Genomic DNA, 25,501 nt, shown 5'->3' on the forward strand with positions numbered 1-25,501 from the left:
CATTGTGCATTTTCTAGTTATCTGTTCGTGAAAAGTGCTGATGTTGCCTGTGACAAGATGATATCAGAAGGATATTTCCTTGCTGTTCATCTTCTGGCTGATGATTTTTGAACTTCATAGTTATTGTGATATGATGGTCGTGTTGGGGGTTGATGGTGCTGTTGAACCAGCCAAAACTTTGCAGGTTCAATCGGTGGACAATTCCTATTATTACATCACTTAATTTTTTTTCACGACCTATTCATTCATCATTATCAGCACTTATACTGAACTGCATTGTGTATTTTCTAGTTGCCTGATCCTGAAAAGTGCTGATGTAGCTGTGACATGATATTAGACGGATATTTCCTTGCTCGTTATCCTCTGGCTGATGATCTTTGAAACCCATAGTTGTTATGATTTGATGATCGTTGTTGGTGCTGTTGAACCAGACCTTATGGTGGTTGTATGATTCTCTGGTGATACATACTCGCTGGAGGTTGAAGTATGCACTGAACCATTTATAGTTACAAATATGTTGATGGCCTCTTAGTTGGTAAGAATCATGTCTTGTTATGTTCTAATTTCTAATAATGCTACCACATGTTTGCAAGTCTTGTAGCACACAAGAGCAGTGATAGCTGCGATGAAGACCTGCTTTCCTGTTTCAGTTTATGCATGATGATTTATATTCTGACTGTTAGCACATGGATATGATGCAGTACACACCTCAATGGTTATGCATCTATTGATGGTCTAGCACAATGAACAGCATCGTCAACAACTTCTAGGTTTTGACATGGATATTTTACTTTTTTTTTATGATTATTATTATATTACTGGTGATTTGGTGCCCATATCTTGTTAGGTTTTGCAAGTCATTGTTTTCTTGTAGATCCTTTCTTCGTATACTTTTAGCTTGGAGTTACTCTTGTTGAAACATAGAAATAGGAATAAGATTCCAAATATAGTTTAGAAAAACATGGTTTATGGTTTGATGATGATGATGATAATGCAGATCATGTAGGTTTTGTTTGCTATTGTGGGGCGGGGGAGGGGATATACTTGTACATATGCATTTTTACTATCAAGCATACTTGTATTCGTGCACAAAGCAAATGGAAATTAATAAGAAAAAAGGATTTCGTAGGAGGGGATTACATGTCTTTACCTGAATGTTTTATTACTAGTGATTACTGGATCCGGAGCCCCTTTTGTGTGACACCACTAGTGAAACCATGATGCAGCATTAGGTTTTTTTTTCTCTCGAATGTTTATTTGCTTTTCAAGGTACATGAAAAATAAAAGGTTATTTGATTGGCAAGTCAGCTTGCAAAGTGCCAATCGACTAGGATCATGATGTCTTAGTGAAAGCTATATTTCAGTTATATTTAGTAATTTTAAGATTGTCGTAATAGGTCTGTAAAATTGAAATGTTTGGGACTCCTCATGTTCGTTAACTCACTCATTTTATAACTCTGTTAAAGCTTCTTTCAGGCCCACTGGACAAATTGATTAATGATTTATTAAAATGTTATTAATAGCTATAGATGAAACGATAAATTTTAATAAAAATTTGGCTTCATATAATCTTAGTCCAGAAGTCTTATATAATCCTTAATTAAATTAAGGTTAGAATGATAATCTTAGTCTAGAAGTCTTATATAGTTGGGATTTGAACCGTACATGATCAATTCAGAAGATACAAGTTGATTAAATTAATTAATTAAAATTTAAATACTGTGCTCACTTCGCCGTCTGCTCATTGTTGCCGCTGTGCTCAGATGCCCGCCGGTCGTGCCTCAGGCGCCTGCAGGTCGTTCCTCAAAAAGCAGCAACTCATGATCGAAATTTTTCATCAATTAGTATCTGAATTATAATTTAAATATCTTATCATGGTACCATAGTCGAGGGACAACATAGTGATTAAATAAAAAAAAAATGATAATCTCAATTAATTTCATTGACTATTCTTGGGATGATCGGTCCGATTTTACGAAAATTTTTCACCGGCCAATAAGGTAAATTAGGAAGCGCTCGCGGTCGTCAATCCAGAAGTCCAACATCTTTTGATTACATCTGTCATTTGGAGGAAAAATTCTTATAAGTATATCGTAACTGGGGTTTGAACCATGGATATCTGGGTGGGACAATATATTGATCAAACAAAAAAAATGATTAACCAGACTGGGTAACGTCGAGCCTAGGGTGACCGTCCCAGTCCCATGAAAGTTCCCACCGGTCACCAAGATAAATCGGGAAACGCTCGTAGCGGGAAGTTCAGGAGCCTAGCATCATTTAGTTGCGTGCTCTATTTGGAGGAAAAATTCATGCAAATTTGTCATAGCTGAGGCTCGAACTGCGGGTGCTTGGGTGACAACCTAGATGTCCTACCGCTGCACCATAGCTCTGGGGGCAACATATTGATCAAGCAAAAAAAAAATGATTAACCAGGCTAGGTAACGTCGAGTCTGGAGTGACCAGCCCGGTCCAATGGAAGTTTTCCACCGGTCACCAGGGTAAATCTGGAAGCGCTCGTAGTGGCCAACCCAGGAGCCCAGCATCCTTTAGTTACGTGCCCCATTTGAAGGAAATATTCTTGCAAATTTATCATAGTTGGGGTTCGAACCGCAGGTATCTGGGTGACAACCTGGATGCCTTATCACTGCATCATAGTCTCGGGAAGTGCTTCACGGTCCCATATCCCAGAAATCTTTGAAGGGATTTTTTGAGGAGTTTCAATACCACTTAGTTGATAAGAACGTCCTATCGTTGAAGCGGCAACCTCATTTAATAAGCTTCAAATTAAGAATTTTTAATTGATAAGAATTTACGCACGTGGGAGCTTGAATCCAAACATACTGATCAAACAAGAAGCATAAAAAAAACAGCTTAGGGGCACAATAATCAGAAATCTAATCAAACAAGAAGTTAGCCGGAACAATCATAGCGGCAGGTGCAAAAGAAAATCAAAAAAGCAACAGCATACATGAAACCATCCAAATCGCCGGACAACCTGTGCAACACCGGGGAGCCACATGGAGTTTCCACTTTACTCCAAATCCAGTTCAAAAACATAAAAAAGGAAATAAGATGCTCGCAAAAAAGGAATCGAAGAGATCGGAGCATACGGAGGTCGAGAGCGGAAGTAAGTCAGTAACAAATCTCCTCTCTCCCGTTCTGAAAAAAACAAAGATGATTTTGCGATTCAATTCAAGGGAATTCAACAGAATGTTACTGAGGCAAACGAGGCGGGTAGTTGCAAGTGTTAAGAGTTAAAGCAGATGAAAGGACATCTGTTTCCCTTCAATTTCTAGACTATTCAAATTCTTCCATGAGAAAGAGAATGAGTTATCTTCCGTATATAAAATTACGTCCAAGGTCTAAGAAGAAGGGAGAGAAGTTGTGTGCGATGTTTATGCAAGGTCAAAGAGAAAGGATTTATCTTATATGTGAAAGGTCTCTGTATAACATTCATCCGTGAGCACAAAAGAGAGAGAAGTGGTTACTGCTAAGAACATTCAAGGTTCGTTCGTTCGTTTACTAAAGAGGGATTTGATTTGTGAATCTTGAGAGACGGTTCAATTTTTTGTGATCGTTTCTTGCCGACGACAAGTTCTTCAACGCAGTGTCATTCTTCGTCTTCTTTTCTGAGCATTGTAAGTTTTTAGGGTTTACAGATTTCATTTTCTGTATTCTTTTCATGCTTTAGAACCAACAATGATATTAGAGTAGCGAGTTTCTAAATTGCGTGAAACTCATCTCTTGGAAATCGCGACTTCGTGTCGAAGATTTCCTTTTGAGCCGGCAAGCGCCTCGCGATCATCACTGGTACAGGCGCCTACGAAGTGTGCTAGGGACCACGTCGCGCACTAGTTGTTGTGTTGGAGATCTGGTCGGAAGGCCAGCGATTGGCCGCCGTGGTCGGCGATCTCAAGTTTATCGTGACATAGAAAGAGTTTGATTAATCGATTGATTTAATCGATTAAGCAATTTCTTCGGTTTTGCTTTTAAGAAACAAAAACGAAAGAAAGTTTTTTTTTTTACAGGTTAAGTTTAAACAATCATATTTAGATTTGATCCAATTAGTTTGAACCAATCTGTTCTAATCAGATCCAGGTTTGATCAAACTATTGATTGATTTAATCAGATTAATTTAGTCCAAATCAGAATCGATCTATTTAGGACGATCAATTAATTAGACCAGATGGAATCATACTGGTTATGTTTAATCAAATTGGCTAGATTTATTCTAATATGTCATATTTAATCAAATTGGGCCAGATTATCCAATGGATCAGAATTAATCAAATAAGCTTTGGTTTGATCAATAAGTCCGAGTTACTTAAATGAGTTTTGGTTAAATAATAACAATTGAGCATTCCAATTAGATTAGTTCTAATGAAAATAAGGGAACAAGGTAATGCTTAAGGTCTAGTTTCCCAATCGACCGATCTAGAGCATTAATCAACTGGAGCCCCTCAAATAAAGAAAATGAATTGATTTTTCTTATTTGCTTAATTATTCTATGTATTAGTTTTATGCATATGTGTGAATTAAAATGAACTGATTTTGTTACTAGTTTATTGGTTTTGTAATAACTTTCTTAGCAATAATTGCTTAATGTGCTTGCTGTCGCACAATTCATTTTTCCTAGTATATGAAATGAATGTTCTTACATGATTTTTGTGACTAGATGACCTTTCTGAATTAACTTGGACAAGTAGAAGATGTTAGAGTTAAAAAGATGAAAGGGTACCACTTTCCCTTCATCTTCTAGAACATTCAAATTCCTCGAGGAAGAGGATGAGTCATCTTCCTGATATAAAATTGCGTCCAATGTCTAAGAAGACAAGCTGTGTGCGAGGTTTGGGCAAGGTCAAAAAGAAAGGGTTCGTCCCGTGTGTGAAAGGTCTCTGTGCAAGGTTCGTCTATGTGCACAGAAGAGAGAGAAGAGGTTGCTGTAAAGAACATTCAAGGTTGGTTGGTCCATTTACTAAAGAGGAATTTGGTTTGTGAATCTTGAGAGATGGTTTGATTTTTCATGATCGCTTCTCGCCGACGACAAGTTCTTCAACGCATCCTCATTCTCCTCTGAGAATTGTAAGTTTTTACAGATTACATATTTCATTTTCTATATTTTTTTCATGCTTTAGAACCAACAACAAGGTTGTAGACTTCCATTTCAATGGAGTTCATGGGTAGCAATAGGAGAAGAAATCTCGCCATCGACATAGGGAGGATCGATTCTCTCAAATCAGACGATCCCTATCCTCTAGCCTCTCCAGCGCAATAAGGTCCTCTTTCCCGTTGGAGAGCAACAGTCATGACCTGGGTTGGTGTAGTAGTCAGGTTGTGGCACATCGCTAGGTGAGGGGGGAATGGCGACTGATACGAGTTATGATGAGCAGGTTCAGGAAATGACAGGGATATTAAAGTCAAGGTGAGGTGGTGATCAAGGTTAGGATAGGATGATGTTTGTTACCTGATTTTGTTGATCGTCCTACATCAAAGTCTTGAAAGCGTGCTCGAGCATTTCCTGAGCAGGATGCTCAGATAGGGTCGACCAGTTATAAACTTGATCTAACATAAGGTTGCTTGTGTGCGCTCGACAGGGCAAAGCCCGAGAGAGCTTAAAGGTACTCAGCATTATAAAGCTCTTAGCATATGATCAGCTGAGTGAAGGCCGAATGAACATAAGGTTACCTGTGTGCGCTCGACCGGGCAAAGCCCGAGTGCGCTTAAAGATACTTAGCCTTATAAAGCTCTTAGCATACTATTGATCGAGCAAAGGTCGAATGAACATAAGGTTGCTTGTGTGTGCTTGACCGGGCAAAGCTCGAGTGAGCTTAAAGGTACTTAGCCTCATAAAACTCTTAGCATACGATCAGCCAAGCAAAGGCCGAACGAACATAAGGTTACCTGTGTGCGCTCGACCGGGCAAAGCCCGAGCGAGCTTAAAGGTACTCAACCTCATAAAGCTCTTAGCATACGATCAACCAAGTGAAGGTCGAACGAACATAAGATTACCTGTGTGGCTTGACCCGGCAAAGCCTGAGCGAGCTTAAAGGTACTCAGCCTCATAAAGCTCTTGGAATATGATCAGTCGAGTGAAGGCCGAACGAACATAAGGTTACTTGTGTGCACTCGATCGGGCAAAGCTTAAGCGAGCTTAAAGGTACTCATCCTTATAAATGTATTAGCATACGATCGACCGAGCGAAGGCTGAACGAACATAAGGTTACCTGTGTGCACTCGACCGGGCAAAATCCGAGCAAGCTTAAAAGTACTCAGCCTTATAAGAATTTCAATATACAACCGACTTAATGACTGGTCGAGATATATTCAATAAAAGGTATTATCAATATACGACCGGTTTAATGACTGGTCGAGATATATTCAACAGAATGTATTCTCAATATACGACTGACTTAATGTCCGGTCGGGATATATTCAACAGAAGGTATTCTCAATATACGACCGACTTAATGACTGGCTGATCAGCCGGGATATATTCAACAAAAGGTATTCTCAATATACGACTGGCTTAAAGACCGGTCGAGATATATTTAGCAGACAAGTAGTCGACAACCTTATGATAGCCTGGTGAACTTGTCGGGAAATATTCCCTCGAATCTTCTTCATTAATTAATTAGTTACAACGATACACTCCTTTGAGTATTTCATCAATAGCATAAATATAAATGACAAAGGAGGTACATCTAGGGTAGTAAAAAGATTCCTCAGAAGATTATTGCACGACGTCTAGGTTATACTTCTCTCATCTTCTAACAAACTCTAACAAACTAGGGACCGCCTCACGATCACGGAGGTTATGTAAGGTGGTATAAAAAAGGAGAATTCTCTCCGCTGGCAAGGTACCCGACGCAACACGAACATATGCATCTGAAACTCTACTTTCTGGCATTTTTCGTTACTATTCTTCTTCCACTTTTCAAGAGAGGAGACTGATTTGAGCATCAGAAGGCCTAGCCAGGGATTCCCATCCCGGACTTAGATCACTAACACTTTGTTGGTTCATCTGATTGTGCGCAGGATCGTTGAGGAGTTTTCTTCAGATCTCAAGAAGCTTATTATTCGTCGATCAACTACCTATCGGAGCGAGCGTACCATCTCACCGCCTTCAGACAGGATTAGCGACGAAGACAGGAGAAGGTAGGGGGAGGGATGAAATAGGGCCAGGATCGACATGGCCGTGAGAGAAGCAGCAAGATCAGAGGCGATGGACGTGGAATAGGGGGCGAGGAGGAGAAGTGGTGGCACACAAGGTGCTTAAGGTGCTCAAAGGCGGTGCGCGAAGGGTTCGAGGCGGAGAACAAGGACATGCAAAGCATGCACCTAAGCTTCTTGGCCGAGTGGTATGCTACCCCCGCGACCATGACTAGGATGGACTCTAGATGGACCCAATACCATGCTCCTTTCCCTTCTGTCATTTTGCTCCGCACCACCGGCAATTGCATGCCGTCGGGTCCTCCTCCATGAGAAGAAGAAGCCAAGGATAATTTTGGAAATATTTTTCTATTAATCTTGGAATTGTTAAAAATCATCCATTTTGATGGTAATCTCATTTTCAATTTTGATGCCGATCCAGGGGTAAAGTGGGACCCGGATGGTAGAGGAGCCAATGACACGTGGAGGTCAGAGTCAACACGGTCAACATCTCGGGCTCGGTCGGGCGGCCGGTGTATTGCCCGGGCGGCAGCGCGACAACCCAGCTCAACGCTGGGTTTCCAACAACCCATCCACGTACACCTTCCAGGTGACTTCGGGCTCGAGGTCGTGCACCTCGGTGACGAAGTCTGCCAGAGCTTGTGCCTTTATGGCTGTTCGGGGCTGATACTGAATATCAAACTCACTGAGCTCCGTGGTCCACTTGATCAGCCGCCCTGATGCTTCTGGATCAAGCAGGACCCTGCTCAACGGGCTGTTGGTCATTACTATGATGGTATGCGCGAGAAAGTACGGACGGAGCCTCCGAGCGGCAACGTTAAACGCCAGAGCCGAACCGGCGGCTATATACTTGGTCTGAAGACCGTCGAGCGATGACGTTAAACGCCAAAGCCGAACCGACGGCTATAAATACCTGGTCTGAAGACCGTCGAGCGGCGACGTTAAACGCCAGAGCTGAATCAGCGGTTATAAATACCTGGCCTGAAGACCATCGAGCGGCGACGTTAAACCCCAGAGCCGAACCGGCGGCTATAAATACCCGACCTAAAGACTGTGGAGCGGCGACGTTAAACCCCAAAATCGAGCGGCGACGTTAAACCCAGAGTCGAGCGGCGGCTATAAAGCTCCACCTTCGCATCATTTCAATCTAACATGGGTCCTCTAGAAAGGAGGTGATCCTAAACTCGATGGCCGAGCAGCAGCTCAAAAATCAAAAGATGAGGCTCTCACAAATTTAATAGCGATCGAGGGAACAGGTAACCCGCTCGGATATACACAGCGAGAGAACAAGAAATGGAAGACACAGAAAGAGTTCATTAATCAAAATAGGTCGAACGGCAAGTACATATCAACGACTTCACTCTAGATAATCAAAGACATCATCAGGGATCGTGGTAAGAAGTCTGGCATGGTCACGAACAGGAATGGTGAAGTCTTTAGGGAGATGACCCTCTGTCTTCAGATAATTGACCGTGGCAGTGATGGCCAGCTCGAACGCACACACGAGTCGAGCGCTCGCTATTTCAATAAACTCTGTCGAGCGGATATAGTTTTGCCGCAGGACGGCGGCGCGGGTCGGCTCAGCCTCTTGATATTCTTTGAACGCAGCACGGGAGGCCTCCAGCGCGTCCTGGAGGTTCTTTAACTCCTCTCGAAGAGCAGTCGCCTTTGCCGAGCGGGCAGTCTGTTCAGCGGTCAGCAGGTCCACCAACTGTTAGAGTGTATACTAAAAGCCTAGCTTTTGTAAACATTTACTTTTGAAATAAAAGAATCACATTGGTCAAATGTCTATATTTATTTGTGAAGTGTAGTTGTTCAATTAATTTATATTGTAGATAACATGGTGTGTGGTGTCACACACAGAAGATCATGTTATCAGTTCCTTATAAATTATAAACAGTTGCTCACGACTAAGATGGAAAGGAACAAACCATTGGAATAGTCGTAGTGTAATTAGGTATTAGTTTATCTTGACTAATAAATTACACTAGTACACTCTAAGTGTATTGAGTAGGACCATTTTAGGTAAGTTCTTTTTATACTGACTTAATAAAAGAACTAGACCTTAGTTATTATGGAAGTGTATGTTCTTAATCCTAATATAATAACAAGCATATATATTTAGTATTTATTTCTTTAACTTATCAAAAGGTGAGAGATTTAGCTCGATAAATCAATAGGCCCGATAAGTTGGGAAATGATATTACTTATAGTGTGTGTTGTTGATTATAGAAGGAAACTGTGTCCTAGTAATCTAGGTTGAGAATGTCCCGAAGAGGATCTCATAAGGATTGTCATGTTAAACCCTGCAGGTGGACTTAGTCCAACATGACAATAAGGTTGAGTAGTACTCTTGGACTAAGACGTTAATCAAAGTGAGTTGTCAGTAACTCAATTAAATTAATGGACATTCAATATCTTAAACACAGGGAGACTGACACACTCATAGTAAGGAGGAGTCTATAATGTAATTTGGGATTGGTGCGATAGTACAATAATAACTCTCTAGTGGAATGAGTTATTATTGATGAACTTGAGTTGTGTGTTCGGGGCGAACACGGGATACTCAAGCTCGTCAGAAGGCTAAATCCAATTTCTCCTCTAGGTCCCTGTCGTAGCCTCATTAATGCCTTAAATCCACTCATGAAAAAGCTCATCTTGATGTCCAAGAGAGGGTCGACCCATGACTTGGTGACCAAGCCATGTGGCCGACCACTTCCTCCTCAATGGGGTCGGCCTCTTGCTTGGTGCCCAAGCAAGAAGGGACCGGCCACAATAATTCAAACTAGGAGGGGTGTTTTAAATTTTTAAAATTTTCTCTTTGTAGATATCTACAAGTTTTAAAAGAGAGATTTTAAAATATAAAACTTTCCTTATTTGAATTAGGCCACATGATTTAAAAGAAAGTTTAAAAGTTTTAAAAATTTTCTTTTTTAACCATCCCCATGGTTTTAGAAAAAAGGAAGAGAAGTTTTAAATTTGAATCTTTTTAATTTTGTAACTATGTTTAAAAAAGGAAATTTTAGAAGAGAAGTTTTAAATTTTAAAACATGATTTTAATTTTTAAAACTTTCCTTTTTTAACATCCACAAAAGGAAAGAGAGCTTGTAAAATTTTATAAGAGAATTTTTTCTTTTATAAAATTTTATAAAAAAATTATTTCTCTTGATGATAATGTGGCCGGCCACCCTTGCTTGGTGTCCAAGCAAGGGACCGACCATTAAAAGCATCTAATCATCCATGATTCAATCAATTGAATCAATGATTGAATCAATCAAGAGGAAAGAAAAGGAAAAATAAAAGGGGAAAAGTCAAAACAAGAGGAAAATTTTAATTTTTGTAAAAATATTTTCCTTATTTGCTTTGGGCAAGTAATATAAAAGAAGGGGAGAAGAGGCCTCATGGTACATCAATTCTTATTCTCAAGTTGATGCTCCCTCTTGTGGTCGGCCCTCTCCCTCTTCTCTTTCCCCTTGCTCTCTTTTGCTCCGTGGTGGTGGTGGTGGCCGAATACTAGAAGGAGGAAGAGCTTTTGGGTGGTGTTCATCTTGGAGGATCGTCACCCACACGACGTCCAAGGCGAGGCGAGGAATACGGCAGAAGATCTCGAGGTTATTAGTTTACAAAGAAGAGGTATAACTAGTAATTATTTCCCGCATCATACTAGTTCTTCTTTGTTAAGAATTCCAAACACAAGAGGTATTAGATTCTAGTTTTTCGAATTTGTTATTTGAGTTTGTGTTTTTTTTTATTTTTCGAATTTGTGATTCGATTGTTCCTTTTGGTTAAACCTAGAGTTATATAAGGAAATTAAATATTAGCTTTCCTTAAAAGGCTTTGTCTAGGCGGTGGTGGATGCTCACATACCCAAGAAGGCCATGTGCCTCGCTATGCAGTCCTGGAAGTCAATTTTGGAAATTAATATTTAATTGAATTTATAACATAGGTTGATTTGGATCAATAGTGTTAAGTTTCTCTTGCGATCCAAATCTAAACCATTAAGAACAGATAAGTTAAATTTGGGAATCAATAATGTTAAGTTCCCTTTGCGATTCCTAATTTAACTTCTAAAGAACACAATAGGTTGTTTAGGAAAGGTTCGACACTTGTACAAAATTTTTGCACAGTGGAACTGGTACGATCTTCCTAGGACCAACCAACACCAACTCCTTGACCCTCCGCGTAAGGGTCCGGGCCTCAGTGTTCTTTATCTCCAGATCGGAGATAGCCGTGTTTTTTCTGGTGTTGGCCTGCTCGATCTTTTTGTCATATGTCTTAACCTCAGTCTTGAGCCGATCCACCATAGTCTGCAGGCCAGAAGATTTGTGCTGCTCGGCCTCCAGCAGTCTCTTGGTCTCGTCAAGGTCCGCCTTCAACTTGGCGTAAGAGGGGCCTTGAGGGGGAGCCCCACCAGAAACCTTGAGCTTCTTGAACTCCTCTTCTAGGAGCGCCAGGCGGTTGCTCACTGCAATACTTTTCACCCAATACTACAACAAGCTTGGAGGCAAAAACATCAGTGCCGAACGGAAGTAAAAAAGAAAAAAAGTTGAGAATACCCCGGTGGCCTGTTGTATGTGGTTGTTGCCGAACAGCCCCGGGGGCATCAAAGTAACGCGCGCTCGAGCGTCCTCCCAGACCTTCGCCAGGGGTCCCCGAATGGTTATTTGGTGTTCGGGGCTAGCCTGCCGGTCGGTCGCCTGTAGATTTTCCTCCGTCGGTAGATGGAGTATGGCCTTGATAATCCTGCGCCCGCCCGGCGTGGATTGAGCAGACGCTGAAGGGGCAGAGGACTGGTCGATCGGATCGGAGCGGATAAGAGATCGCCTAATTTTCCGCTGAGCGGGAGGGAGTGAGCTAAGGGGCTGGGCAGCGATGGGGTCAGAAGGTCAATCGCCTTAAGAAGGGGTCCGGTCGGAAGATAGCGCTTCCACCCTCGCGGGAGCCAACGGAGGGGCCGGGAACGCCCATCTGCTCGGACACACGCACAGTTGAGGTGGCCGAGCGGGTTGGTGTGCCCGTTCGGCGTCGTTTGAGTCCAGACAACGGAAGTTCATCACCAGAAGACCTGGCTTCCTCGGCCTGAATGGCCGGTTGAGTACCTAACGGAGCGATCTCTCCTGCCACCTTGGTAGTGGCGGTCCGAGCGGCAGACGCATCGCCCGCCGTCTGCGCCTCTTCGCTCTCGCCTTCATGAGAACCGACCGGAGCGATGCTGAGTTTCTCCGCCTCCTTCGTTGCAACTGCCTCTATCTCGGCAGTCTTGAGTTTCATCATGCCGAGTACCACCGACTTCATCATAGTGACAGCTGCAAGAAAGAAAGAAGAAATTAGTTATACCCAAAGAAAAAAGGAGAAAGTTATTTCTTACCAGGGCCGCCCGGAAGCCTCGCTCGGGTCGGACTTAAGCCGAACATATACATCATTCCTTCCGTGAGCAGCTTATGGATATCCAACTTCAGCCCGGCTAGCATGTTGGCTGCGTGAAGGTAGGCGGGCTCGGTCCTATACCGCTTCAGGTCAGTCTAGGTAGGCAAAGCGGTCTGCCATCAGGTCCGGAAGGGAGGTGGTTCGGGGAATCGCAAGAAGAAGAAATAATCCTTCCAATGCTTATTGGAGGATGACATGTTCTCAAAGAAGACGAGGCTGATCCAAGACTGAAACAAAAAGGTACCTATCTCGGACTGCTTCGGATAATAAAAGTAATGAAAAACTTGAGGCTTTAGAGGAATGTTGTGCATTCGGAAAAGAACAACTACGCCGCACAGCGGTCGAAAGGAGTTAGGGACAAGCTGGGCAAGTGGAATGTGAAAGTAGTTGCAGACTTCTATCATGAACGGGTGGATGGGAAAGTGAAGACCCGCTACGAATTGGTCTCGAAAAAAGGTGACAGTGTCGGCCGGCGGGTCGTGGGGTCGGGCGGACGGCTCGGCTAAAACTATCTCATGGTCAGGGGAAAGATTGAAAGCACCTATCAGGCTGGCGGCATCACCCGAGTCGGACCGACTCTCCATGTTGTGGTACCAAAGGTCGGGAGAAGGGTTAGAGGAACTGACCATGACCGGAGAACGAAAAGCTTGGTGGTTTCGTCGAGGGATAAACGGGAAAAGGCCGACAGGAGTAGAAACAGCGCATAGGAAGGAAAGCCAAAACAAACGACAAAGGAGGACGATGAAGGAACTTACGGGAAAGTGAAACGTAGGGGAGAAAAGCGTGCCGAGGGTTCATCGGAACGCAAGAGGAGAAGGTTGCCGGAGCACTGGGCGTGAGGGAGGTCGCCTAAGCACGAAGGTGGCAGCAATGGAGCAGAAGTCGACCTCGAGGTTTTATAAAGATCGAGCTCGACCAGCCGTAGCCGTCCGATCTAGGTCACGGGGATCAAAGCTTGCATCCGGTCGTGGAATTCAAACCGCCACATGTCCCATCGTGGCAAACGCCCCCGTCGTACGATGACGGCGGCGGCGCCACGTGGCGCCAGGTTACTGTTGGTTGGTCCTAGGAAGATCGTACCGGTTCCGTTATACAAAAATTTTGTACAAGTGTCGAACCTTTCCTAACAACCTATTGTGTTCTTTAGAAATTAAATTAGGAATCGCAAACAGAACTTAACATTATTAATTCCAAATTTAACTTATCTGTTCTTAATGGTTTAGAGTTGGATCGCAAACAATGCTTAACATTATGGATCCAAATCCACCTATGTTAAAAATTCAATTAAATATTAATTTCAGAAATCGGCTTCCAGGTTAAACATGGCGAGGCACTAGACCTTCTTGGATATGGGAGCAACCACCACTTTCTAGTCAAAGTCTTTCAATAAAATCTAATATTTAATTTCCTTATATAACTCTAGGTTTAACCAAAAAGAACAATCGAATCACAAGATCGAAAAACAAAGAAACACAAACTCGAAACAAATCTGAATATCTAGAATCTCTAGCCTCTTGTGTTTGGAATTCATACAAAGAAGAACTAGTATGATGTAGAAAATAATTACTAGTTATACCTTTCTTTATAAGCAATAACCTCTTGATCTTCTACTGTATTCCTCGCCTCCTCTTGAACATCGTGTGGGCGACGATCCTCCAAGATGAACACCACCCAAAAGCTCCTCCTTCTCTAAGATTCGGCCACCATCACCACTAAGGAACAAAAGAGAGCAAGGGGAAAGGGAAGGGGAGAGGGCCGGCCACAAGAGAATAAGAATTGATGCAATCCCTACTTCTCTTCTTCTCCTTCTCTTTGTATCCGGCCACACAAAGCAACCACAAGAGGTGGCCGGCCCTAGCATGAAGAGAAGCAAGGGCCGACCCTTAGGAGAAGACTAGAGAGAAGAGAGAAAAGAATAGAATACATCATGAGGTCTCTCCTCCTCTTCTTTTATAATACTTGCCCAAGGCAAATAAGGAAAGATTTTTACAAAAAATTAAAATATTCCTCTTGATTTCCTTTCCCCTTTTTATTTTTCCTTTTCTCCTCTTTTATACTCTTAATGGCCGACCCCTTGCTTGGACACTAAGCAAGGGTGGCCGGCCATATCATCATGAAGAGAGAGAATTTTTTTTTTATATAAAATTTTATAAAAGAAGGAATCCTCTTATAAAATTTTACAAGCTCTTTTTCCTTTTGTAGATGTTAAAAAAAGGAAAGTTTTAAAAATTAAAACCAAGTTTTAAAATTTAAAAATTCTCTTATAAAATTCCCTTTTTAACATGGTTACAAAAAATGAAAGTTTTAAATTTAAAACTCTCTTTTTTAAAAATCATGTGGATGGTTAAAAAGGGGAAGTTTTAAAACTTTTAAAACTTTCTTTTAAACCATGTGACCTAATTCAAATAAGGAAAGTTTTGTAAATTTAAAATCCCTCTTTTAAAACTTATAGATGTCTACAAAGAGAAGATTTTAAAAATTTAAAACGCTCCCTAAACTTTGAATATAGTGGCCGACCTCCTTCTTGCTTGGGCACCAAGCAAGGGGCCGGCCCCTTTGTGGAGGAAGTAGCCGGCCCCATGGCTTGATCACCAAGCCATGGGTCGCCCCCCTCTTGGACACCAAGATGGACTTTTCATGAGTGGATTTGAGGCTTCATTGAGGCTACGACAGGGACCTAGAGGAGAAATTGATTTTGGTCTCCCGATGAAATTAAGCTTCTCGTGTTCGCCCCGAACACCTAACTTAATTTCATCAATAATAATTCATACCACTAAAGAATTATTATTGAACTACCATACCAATCCCAAAAATATTTTGGGTTCATTCTTATTATGAGTGTGTTAATCTCCCTATGTTTAAGATGTCGGATGTCCACTAATTAATTGAGTTACTGACAACTCATTTTAATTAATATCTTAGTCCAAGAGTAGTACCACTCAACCTTATCGTCATGTCTGACTAAGTCCATCTGCAGGATTTAACATGACAATCCTTATGAGCTACTCTTGGGGACATTATCAACCTAGATTATTAGGACACAGTTTTCTTCTATAATCAACAACACACACTATAAGTAATAGCATTTGCCAACTTATCAAGCCTATTGATTTATCGAGCTAAATCTCACCCTTGATAAGTCAAAGAAATAAATACTAAATATATGTGCTTATTATTATATTAGGATTAAAAGTATACACTTCCATAATAACAGAGGTATTGTTCTTTTATCTAATCAGTATAATAAAATTACCTCAAATGGTCCTGCTCAATACACTCAGAGTGTACTAGTGTAATTTTATAGTTAAGATGAACTAATACCAAATTACACTACAACTATTCCAATGGTTTGTTCCTATCCATCTTAGTCGTGAGCTACTGTTTATAATTTATAAAGAACCGATAACATGATCTTCTGTGTGTAACACCACACACCATGTTATCTACAATATAAATTAATTGAACAACTACACTTAGCATATAAATGTAGATATTGACCAATGTGATTTTTAAATGTTTATACAAAAAGCTAGACTTTTAGTATACACTCTAACAGTTACAGGGTGACATTTAATGGAGGCCATTACTCGGCGTGGCCGCGTGCTCGGTTTTAATGACGGGGATTTGCACGAATTTCGAGGAGATTTCGATGACGACAACTTTGACCACAAGCAGACCCAGACATGGAGCGATAAGATTAACAAGTACCGGCACACTTCTCGTCGAGCGGCCAACGAAGGTTCGACCGAGCGAATCACCCAAGCCCACCTGAATCATTTCATCATCACTGTCGAGTGACCGGCAAAACACTAAACCAATTTGTCCAGTCAGTCGGACTTACAGCCTCCTTCGACTAGACTTGAAGGGGAGGCATGTGATCCAGAGGTAAAGTGAGACCCGGATGGTAGAGGAGTCAATGACACGTGGGGGTCAGAGTTAGCACGGTCAACATCCCGGGCTCGCTCGTTCGGCCGGCGTACTGCCCAGGCGGCAGCGCGACAGCCCAACTCAACGTTGGGTTTCCGACGCCTAGGGGTCGAGCGGAGCCCCCGCTCGACCGGACGGTGGACACTGCTCGACTACGCGTGGCGAGGCGAGAGCAGGATGAAGCATTAGGGGACGAGCGGGCCTCCCACTCGGCTCGGTCACTCCCTCAACAGTATGGGGGCGCAGCCGAGCGGACCCCCCACTCAGTCTTGTAGACGACAAGATGAGCAGGAGGGAATATCTTCCTCAGGGCAGGCATCACCGACAAGCGGCATGGTTGGCGGCATGGTCAGGCAGAGAATCGTACGGTGGAAGCCTCCACTGTCACGTCAGGGATATGCCCGGTCTGTTAAGGCACGACGTCAGACACGCTTTTCTGACACACTCATTACAGGTATGCTTTGAGAAGCGTGCACATCTCGATAAACGTGCACACGCCTTCAGGGATCTCTATATAAGGACCCCCAGACTTCAACGGAGGTATAGGCGACTCATCACTGTAGCTACAGTCTCGTCATTCTACTTCAATTTCTTGCTGCCGGAGGCTGACTTGAGCGTCGGAGGACTGTTGCCAGGAACCCGTTCTCAGCTCGGTTTTGTGCTTGCAGGTTCCCGCCAAAGGTCTACGTCACTCACAGGGCTGCGCGGAGTCAACTAGAACACCACGTCCCCAGCGACCGTCGACTCAGCACTCGAACTGGATCAGATGTGTTTGTTGATGTGACTAGAGTGATTGGTTACTTAGGAATAATTTATTATCTAAATAAAATAAAATTAAATAATATAACCTTAATAACCTTTTGTTCAATAACTAAAATTATCAACTATTACCCCAACTAAATGCACTCTTAACAGTTATACGCTTTTGCTCCTTTGCATATCATTAGGTTAACTCTGAGAAAAGTGGCCAATAGTTCTTGATCCATTCTAAATGCCAATAAGGATTTTAATTTTTTAAAGTTATTATAAACATTGCCACACAAACTAATTCAGATTTTTGTTTCTTTTATGGTGATAGTTTCAATATTTTTAGATGATCGATTTTCTAACAGTAATCTAACCTCTTAATGGTGAATTCTCATCCTCTAATATGTTTTATCTAATTTTTATTTTCTAAAAATTTCTTAAGTATTCAAATTATTTAACCTTTTAAAACTATATATATACATATATATTTTAAACTAAAAGTATTAAATTTCGTACCTTTTAAAATTATTATTCTTTAAATTTAATGCTCCCGTGCAAAACATGCTTCTAATGTAATTTAAAATTGAATGTAAAATATTATAAAATTTTCTTAGGATATAATACTAGTGTAAAAAAATTATGATAATTTTAATTAATCTCATTAATTATTTTTGTGATGATCGGTTTAGTTTCATGAAAATTTTCTATCGATCATCAGGATAAATCGAAAAGTGCACACGACGATCAACTCGAAAGCCCAGCATCCTTTGAGTGTGACCCTCATTTGAGGATATAATACTAGTAGAAATAATGACAAAGGATTATACATAATTAATTGTCTAAAATTAATGAATAATCTCAATCGTTAACTAGGGTGGTAAATAAATTAAATAGTTATTAGTAAATTTAATATTTAGTTTGATAAGAATTTATTGTATTCATTGTGGTAAAAAGGATTTAGTAAATTTAATACGCTCGCCCCCAACGTCCCCGCCAACCCATCCCAAGGCTAACACGGAGGAAGTAAATCACGGACGACTACTAGCCTTTGGAATAATGACTAACACATAAAAAAAATATTTATCTCGACAACTAAATCTATCTGAGGGGACGAATTTATTGTATTCATATTCAATATGGACAACGTAAATTAAATAAATAACTTCAACATTTATGCTCAATTTACGAATGTTCATTAATAAAAATTATAAACTATTATAAATAATATTCATGGATAATATAACGATTTTTTTTATGAATCATATATTCTATAATAAAATAGTTATCAAACTTATAAATAAATAAAAATTAATCTAAATAAATAAATAAATAATTTCAAATTTAAATTCATTAACTAATTAAATAAGTTAAAAAAATAAAAATCAAATAAATTTAAATTAAAAATTGATAATATCGAAAAAAAACAAACTCAAATCAAGCTCGAATTAAAATCAAACTAAAAAAGGTAAATATTTAATAATTTGATTCATTTTGGAATGACTGGGTTCAATTTTAAGAAATATAAATTGAAACTCATTTAAACTAATAATGCTCATTAATTTTGAAAATTTTATAATTGTAAAAATTTAAAATTGTAATTTGACTTGGACTGATATAATCAGCCCGACCGACCAGTATCTCGCGACAAGGTATATATTGCAATCCCTAGACAATGGCATTCAGTTCAGCACTCGCCGCTGTCGTTCTCGTCCTTGTCGGGTCGCCTTCTTACCTTTCTCTTACGACTCCATCGATCGCTGCTCCAAAACCCTAATGTGAGGACTCAGCCATTGCTGGAGCATTAGGTTTAGTGTACCGATGTCTCTGTCGATTTTGAAGCGAATGACTTGTTCCTGTCTTTGCTGCAGTTTCTTTCTGTTTTTTTTTTTTTGCTGGTTCTGGAGGCGGAGGAGAATGGCCGGGGCCGCTCCTGGGCAATTGAATCTCGGCGAGTCTCCCTCGTGGGGGTCGCGAAGCGTCGATTGCTTCGAGAAATTGGAGCAGATCGGTGAAGGCACGTATGGGTGAGTTCAAAAGTCCCCCTAAAATCATCGCCTTTCGCTTAGTATCTCATCTTTGGTAATTGTCGCAATGAGATGTGCTGGTGAGGGCGAGACTGTGCTCTCTCTCTCGTTCCTTTTTTTCCCCTTTCCCAGTGTGAATTCTTTTAAACAGCTACGTTCTTTGATTTTATTTTAGATCTTTTATCCTACTTGGTAAGCGTGCTTCTACCTTTTCTAACTCCAGTTTGAGAATCGAAGTAGAACACTCATTAGCTAAATGAACCATTCCCCTTTCTTAACAGTTATAAACAATTTTTCACCTTGTGCCATTGTGTTTACCTTTCTTTTTAAGAAACAAATTGATCTATGCTCTTTGTATTTCGCATGAATACCTGAAAGGAGAACAACAATTGATGCTTTCACTGAAACTGTGCATTTGTGTATTCAGATAAAAGAGATGTTACTCCCTTACTTTATTCCACTATTGGGGCAAATTGCCAAATTTTGATGCTTGGCCCATAGTATATCTTTTGAATCTTCCCAATTGTATTTTGATGTTATATATATAGCAAATAGATAACACTCTAACTATCACATAACAACTTGACTCCACCTTACTGAATGCCAGTGCTCTAATACCATTTGTTGGGACTTAAGCAATTCACATATCTCCACAATGATATGATATTGTCCACTTTGGGCCTAAACCCTCATAGTTTTGTTTTGGGGCTCTACTCAAAAGACCTCATGCCAATAGAGATATCTTACATCCTTTTAAACCCATGATTTTTTTCCATATTTTTTCAATGTAGGACTTTGATTGTATCCCCAACAATATATATATATATATATATATATGAAATCAAGAAGCTTGTTTCTCAGAATCTACCTGTCTTGTGTTGTACTTGGATTGCTGTAATTTGTTTTGAAGCTTAGGTTTTGTACATTCTTATGTCGTTGCAGTCAAGTGTACATGGCACGAGAGACCAAAACTGGGGAGATAGTAGCACTGAAGAAAATTAGAATGGACAATGAAAGAGAAGGGGTATGGTTTATTGAGTTGTTCTTTCTGGAACTCCTATAACCAATACATTATAACATTTTCTGTCTAGATCTAGGATTCATAAGTTAATCCGTTAATTTGTCCTTTCAGTTCCCCATAACAGCGATACGGGAAATCAAGATTCTAAAGAAACTTCATCATCAAAATGTGATTCAGCTCAAAGAGATTGTAACCTCTCCAGGTTTTACTCTTATCATTTCCCTCTTGGTTTGTTTCATATCAGTTAGTTCATCTAACAACTTTATAATGTAAATATTGGCTACAATTTTCAGGTCCTGAGAAGGATGAGCAAGGGGAGCCAGGTAAATCTGATTCACATTGAGGGGTGCCTGAATTATTTTCTTAATTTACCTTTGCTTGGTAATTTGGTATTTATCTTTCTCTTTAACAGAGTTGCTAACTCTTTTAGTCTCTTGTACTCCAGATGGTAACAAGTACAAAGGGAGCATCTATATGGTTTTTGAATACATGGACCATGATTTAACTGGCCTATCAGATCGACCTGGGATGAGATTTTCAGTACCTCAAATTAAGGTAAAGATTTAGTACCTAATGGTAAGTAGTACTTACAATACTTCTCTTAGTTTTTAAGTTTATGCTAACTGTACAAATTTTTTTGTCTTACATCTTACTAGTGCTATATGAGGCAGCTGCTCACAGGTCTGCATTATTGTCATGTCAATCAAGTACTCCACCGTGACATTAAAGGTACTTCAATACTCTAAAGTTTGTTGTAGAATCATCCTTATTATTGAATCCTTACCATATATTTTCTATACTGGGCCAGGATCAAATCTTTTAATTGATAATGAAGGAAATTTAAAACTTGCTGATTTTGGTCTTGCACGATCATTCTCAAGTGATCATAATGGCAATCTTACAAACCGTGTCATTACTTTGTGGTATAGGTAAGACCTGAATTCTGCTGTATGGTAATATAAATGTGAGATTCCTTTTGCATATAACTTGTGTTTTGTACAGAAAAGATGCATTACCTCTCGTTGTCAGTTTTTAACTCATATCAATTCTTGGTGGCAGACCTCCAGAGTTGCTTCTTGGTGCTACCAAGTATGGTCCTGCTGTTGATATGTGGTCTGTTGGTTGTATATTTGCTGAGCTTCTTCATGGAAAACCAATCTTGCCTGGAAAGAATGAGGTACTACTGATTTGAGTAAGCTTTTTATGATTTTTGTGGTTTAGCATATTTGTTTTCTAATATAAAATTTAATTTCAAGTTAGCATTCACCAGCAAATACTACTAATAGCCTGATTGCATATCTATGACCACAGATATTTTTCCAATACTTAGGGAACAACTAATAGGTGCTTTGATACTCATGGTTTTGAATTTTCTTAGATCATTCGCTAGTTCTTCTAAAATTATTAGCATGTAATAATAAATTCATATTCCTCTTCCACATAGAGGAATCAAATTCTGAACTACAAATCTAGTTAATGTATAAAAATTGAATTACTTGATTTGAACATTGTTAGTAATATAACCTTGCCTTGGGAGCCTAATGGAGGAAAGATTCATTTAGCAACCACAAATTGTTGTGGTTGGGACAAACACAAGTTGATTCTGAGAGATCTAAAGAGAAGCTTCTTCATGATGGAGGTGTCAGTTGACTATGTCAACTCGCTGACTGTTGTATAGACAGACAATGGATATCTCATCCTGGTTTCACTGTAGCAATACTTTTGATGATTATCTTTTAATAAAAAAAATTGTGTAGAATTTGGACTGATGTTTTTGGTAGGAGTTAAATAATTTTCTAACCTCATTTTTACATGTATGCCCAAAATTTGTTATACCAAAATCTTGATGATAAATTGTCTTGTTGTATTGATACCTTTTTTTCTCACATCAACAAATTGCATGTGTTGGTCTTACCTTTTCAGGGTCTACAAACTAAACCTTATCTGTCTATTAAACACTATGCAACACAGATTGTTAGTAATAACCATACGCTTTATCACTTTGATCAATAGCTAGAAGATTATTTGATCTCCCTCTCACTGTCACATCTTCAAATTTTAATTGATTCGACTTATCTATAAAATTTATTGGTCATCTTTGAACATATGTCCATACCATGTCAATTTATTTTATCTTATTGAATTTTATTTTGTCTAGTAACCCCAAACGTTCATCTTTGCATTGTAATCTTAGTATGCTATCTTTGTGTGTGTCTAGTCTTCTAACCACCCAACACTATGATGCATTAATATGTTGATCATACCACATTCTTGTAATTTTATTTAGCATAAAGAATAGATAATAATCACATTAGACTCCAAAAATTTCTTTATTTCAAGAACACTCTATCTTGTTAATGATTTCTTTATCAATATCTTGTTGTATGTCCTTGTCGAGCAATATATCCAAGATATCTAGCAACTGCTGAAATTTCCAATCCAGTTAACTTAATTGTTCCCTGCCTCTATATGATCAACATGAACTTGAATCTTTTTGTGCCTTGCAATTCAGAATTATTATCCATTCTTTTTATTGTTTCTGTATGTGTTGGAATTAGTCTTAGGATTCACCATTTGCCATGAACTAGGATTTGGATTTGCACCAGGAATTTCACATTGGGACGTGCTGTAGCATGATGTCAAAAGGAGATTGGTTCCCTTGATCTAGTCTCACTTTAAAATTGGTGGGCTACTGATGGCAATTCATAAGAGGCATAACTGGGTCTACTATTCTACTACCAAGTACCAACAACATGGATTTAATTTTTGGCCATATGATTCAGCTTATTGAGTCCAACTATCAATTTTTCAGGGGCCTGGTTGTGATAATGGAGCATTTAATATTTCCAGGTGCCAGATTTTTGGTCATGACATTTTTTCCCTTGAGAATGGAGACAGCTTAAAACTCATTAGGATAATATAATCTTATTTTTTTCTTAATCTTGGAAACACAGGTTTGATGAAACTGGGTAAGGATTTCCAATGTCGCAATTGTCAATGATGGAATTCCCAATGAACAGTTCAAATGGTTAACTTTTCAGTAAAAACAATAGATTTAGGTAGCAAAATTTTGGTTCTTGGCATCTTTGTGCTGTGAATCTAGACAATTTTATTAGTTTTTATTTTCATTTATTTATAGAAGCAGATGGAAACCCTCCCCCTCTTTGGTGTTTGCAATGCAGTTGATCTTGTTATGATTCTTTCGGAATCTAAATGTTAATGTTCATGGTTACTTCCAACTGTGAGGACAGTAGTTTATTAGACTCAAAATGCCAAAGATTAATTTGTATCTTCAGAAGAGTGTTTCTGTAATGTTATTCTCAGTTCCGCTCAGTTATATAATTGAAGTGCAATATTGTTGATGGTTTTATACTACTTTTATGATTGAATAGAATCAATTGTTGATATCAAGATTAGCTTTGTGAGTCACAGTTGATATAAGAAATTTAATTTATAAAAAGCTATTTGCTTAGAGATTTTTCAATTAACAAATTTCTCTTCCAAGATACCTCTGTTTTCTTATTAGAAAATGATGCGGCGTTGCTAATGGAGATACTATCTCTGCAGCCAGAGCAACTCTCCAAGATATTTGAACTTTGTGGAACTCCTGATGAACTTAACTGGCCTGGCGTTTCCAAGATGCCTTGGTACAACAATTTCAAGTCTTCTCGTCCAATAAAGAGACGGGTCAGGGAGACATTTAAGCAGTAAGTAGTCCTACTTCTAGCAGCTGATATGGTGACCTTGTCCAAATTTTATACTGCCATGGACTGTTACAATTTTGGTAAAGCTTTGCAATTCTACAGTTTCGATCGTCATGCCTTGGAATTGCTTGAGAAGATGCTAACCCTCGATCCATCTCAGGTAACTAATAATTTCTTTTGCATATCTCAAATTTAAAGATAACTCTCAATTCCAAATATTCTCGTTACCACTACCATGGACAGCGATTTAAATATAGTTCATGAAATACTATATATAGTTTCACACTAGGGCAATATGCCCCCCATGATTTAACTGCCAATAATATGTTCATAGAGTTGCTTTTGTGCTTCCTTGAGATTGTTGATGAAGTTTATTCTCTGATCGAACACATCTGTGCGAATAACTTGTTGATCTAATAATCAAAAAGAAAATAGGGCTACATTATTTTGTATTTTAGTTTTCATATGCATTTCTTACAGTTTGGCAAATTTCTCGTTTGATTTGCAGAGGATATCAGCAAAGGATGCACTTGATGCAGAGTATTTCTGGACTGATCCTCTACCTTGTGACCCAAGAAGGTATTTTTGCATTTAGCGATCAACTTCCTCAAACTGGTCATCCAAAATTTCCACTTTTTTTTTTTTTTGTTGTTGTTTCAATTCAATGCATTCTGTATAAATCCTGTCAGCATATTTACTCAGTTTGACTTTATGTCATCCTGATGATACAGCTTGCCAAAATACGAATCTTCACATGAATTTCAGACCAAGAAGAAGCGTCAGCAGCAAAGACAGCAGGAGGAAACTGCAAAAAGGCAGAAACTACAGCATCCACAGCCACACGCTCGCCTGCCACCCATCCAGCAACCTGGTCAACTACACCCCCAGATACGGCCTGGTCCAAACCAGCCCACCCACAATGCCCCGCCACATATGGCTGCTGGGCCAAGCCACCATTACGGCAAGCCTCGGGGACCCCCCGGAGGTCCCAACAGGTATCCTCAAGGTGGCAACCCAAGTAGTGGATATAACCCTAATCGAGGAGGCCAAAGCGGAGGCTATAATAGTGGTTCGTATCCTCCACAAGTACGTGGACCACCACCTTATGCCGGGAGCAGTATGCCTGGATCTGCTGGCCCTCGCAGTGGGACTGGCAGTGGCTATGGAGTCAGCGCGCCTAATTTTTCACAAGGTGGAGGTCCGCCTTATGGTGCTTCGGCCGGAGGTAGAGGCGGTGCTAACCTGATGAGCGGTAATCGCAATCAACAGCATTATGGCGGATGGCAGTAGCCAAAATTGTGTGCAATAGATGTACTGATGTTAACATGGGAATGAGGTGTGATCATCTTTGCAACATTCTTAGAAGCTTAAAATTGTTGTCTGACATCAAGTTTTGAGTATGGTGGTGTTACACGTTGAAAATGATAAAAATGCTTAAGATAACAGGCTTTGGTTAACAATTCGATGTCCTTGAGTGTCCC

The 25,501-nt window shown here is 39.9% G+C and overlaps 1 protein-coding gene across 1 annotated transcript; it reads left to right on the top strand.

Annotated features, from left to right (window-relative positions):
- The first annotated feature begins 18,915 nt into the window (after positions 1-18,915).
- Positions 18,916-25,477, top strand: LOC121967342 (cyclin-dependent kinase C-2-like). Its single transcript, XM_042517499.1, has 13 exons — positions 18,916-19,046; positions 19,140-19,295; positions 20,238-20,319; positions 20,428-20,518; positions 20,610-20,639; positions 20,762-20,871; positions 20,973-21,045; positions 21,125-21,245; positions 21,376-21,493; positions 23,884-24,023; positions 24,123-24,180; positions 24,529-24,599; positions 24,752-25,477. Exons 2-13 carry the CDS (start codon positions 19,186-19,188, stop codon positions 25,308-25,310), a joined length of 1,563 nt encoding a protein of 520 aa, XP_042373433.1. The 5' UTR covers positions 18,916-19,046; positions 19,140-19,185; the 3' UTR covers positions 25,311-25,477.
- The last annotated feature ends 24 nt before the right edge of the window (positions 25,478-25,501 follow it).

This window comes from Zingiber officinale, chromosome 3B (genome assembly GCF_018446385.1).
Source record: "Zingiber officinale cultivar Zhangliang chromosome 3B, Zo_v1.1, whole genome shotgun sequence".
NCBI classification, from domain to species: domain Eukaryota; kingdom Viridiplantae; phylum Streptophyta; class Magnoliopsida; order Zingiberales; family Zingiberaceae; genus Zingiber; species Zingiber officinale.

What these genes read in the sequence shown, in the direction of transcription:
- LOC121967342 (XM_042517499.1), top strand. Translation starts at nt 19,186, where the DNA reads ATGGCCGGGGCCGCTCCTGGGCAATTGAATCTCGGCGAGTCTCCCTCG. An exon ending in ACTCCACCGTGACATTAAAG is followed by an intron (nt 21,046 to 21,124) that starts GTACTTCAATAC and finishes ATACTGGGCCAG; the next exon opens with GATCAAATCTTTTAATTGAT. An exon ending in TAACCCTCGATCCATCTCAG is followed by an intron (nt 24,181 to 24,528) that starts GTAACTAATAAT and finishes TTTGATTTGCAG; the next exon opens with AGGATATCAGCAAAGGATGC.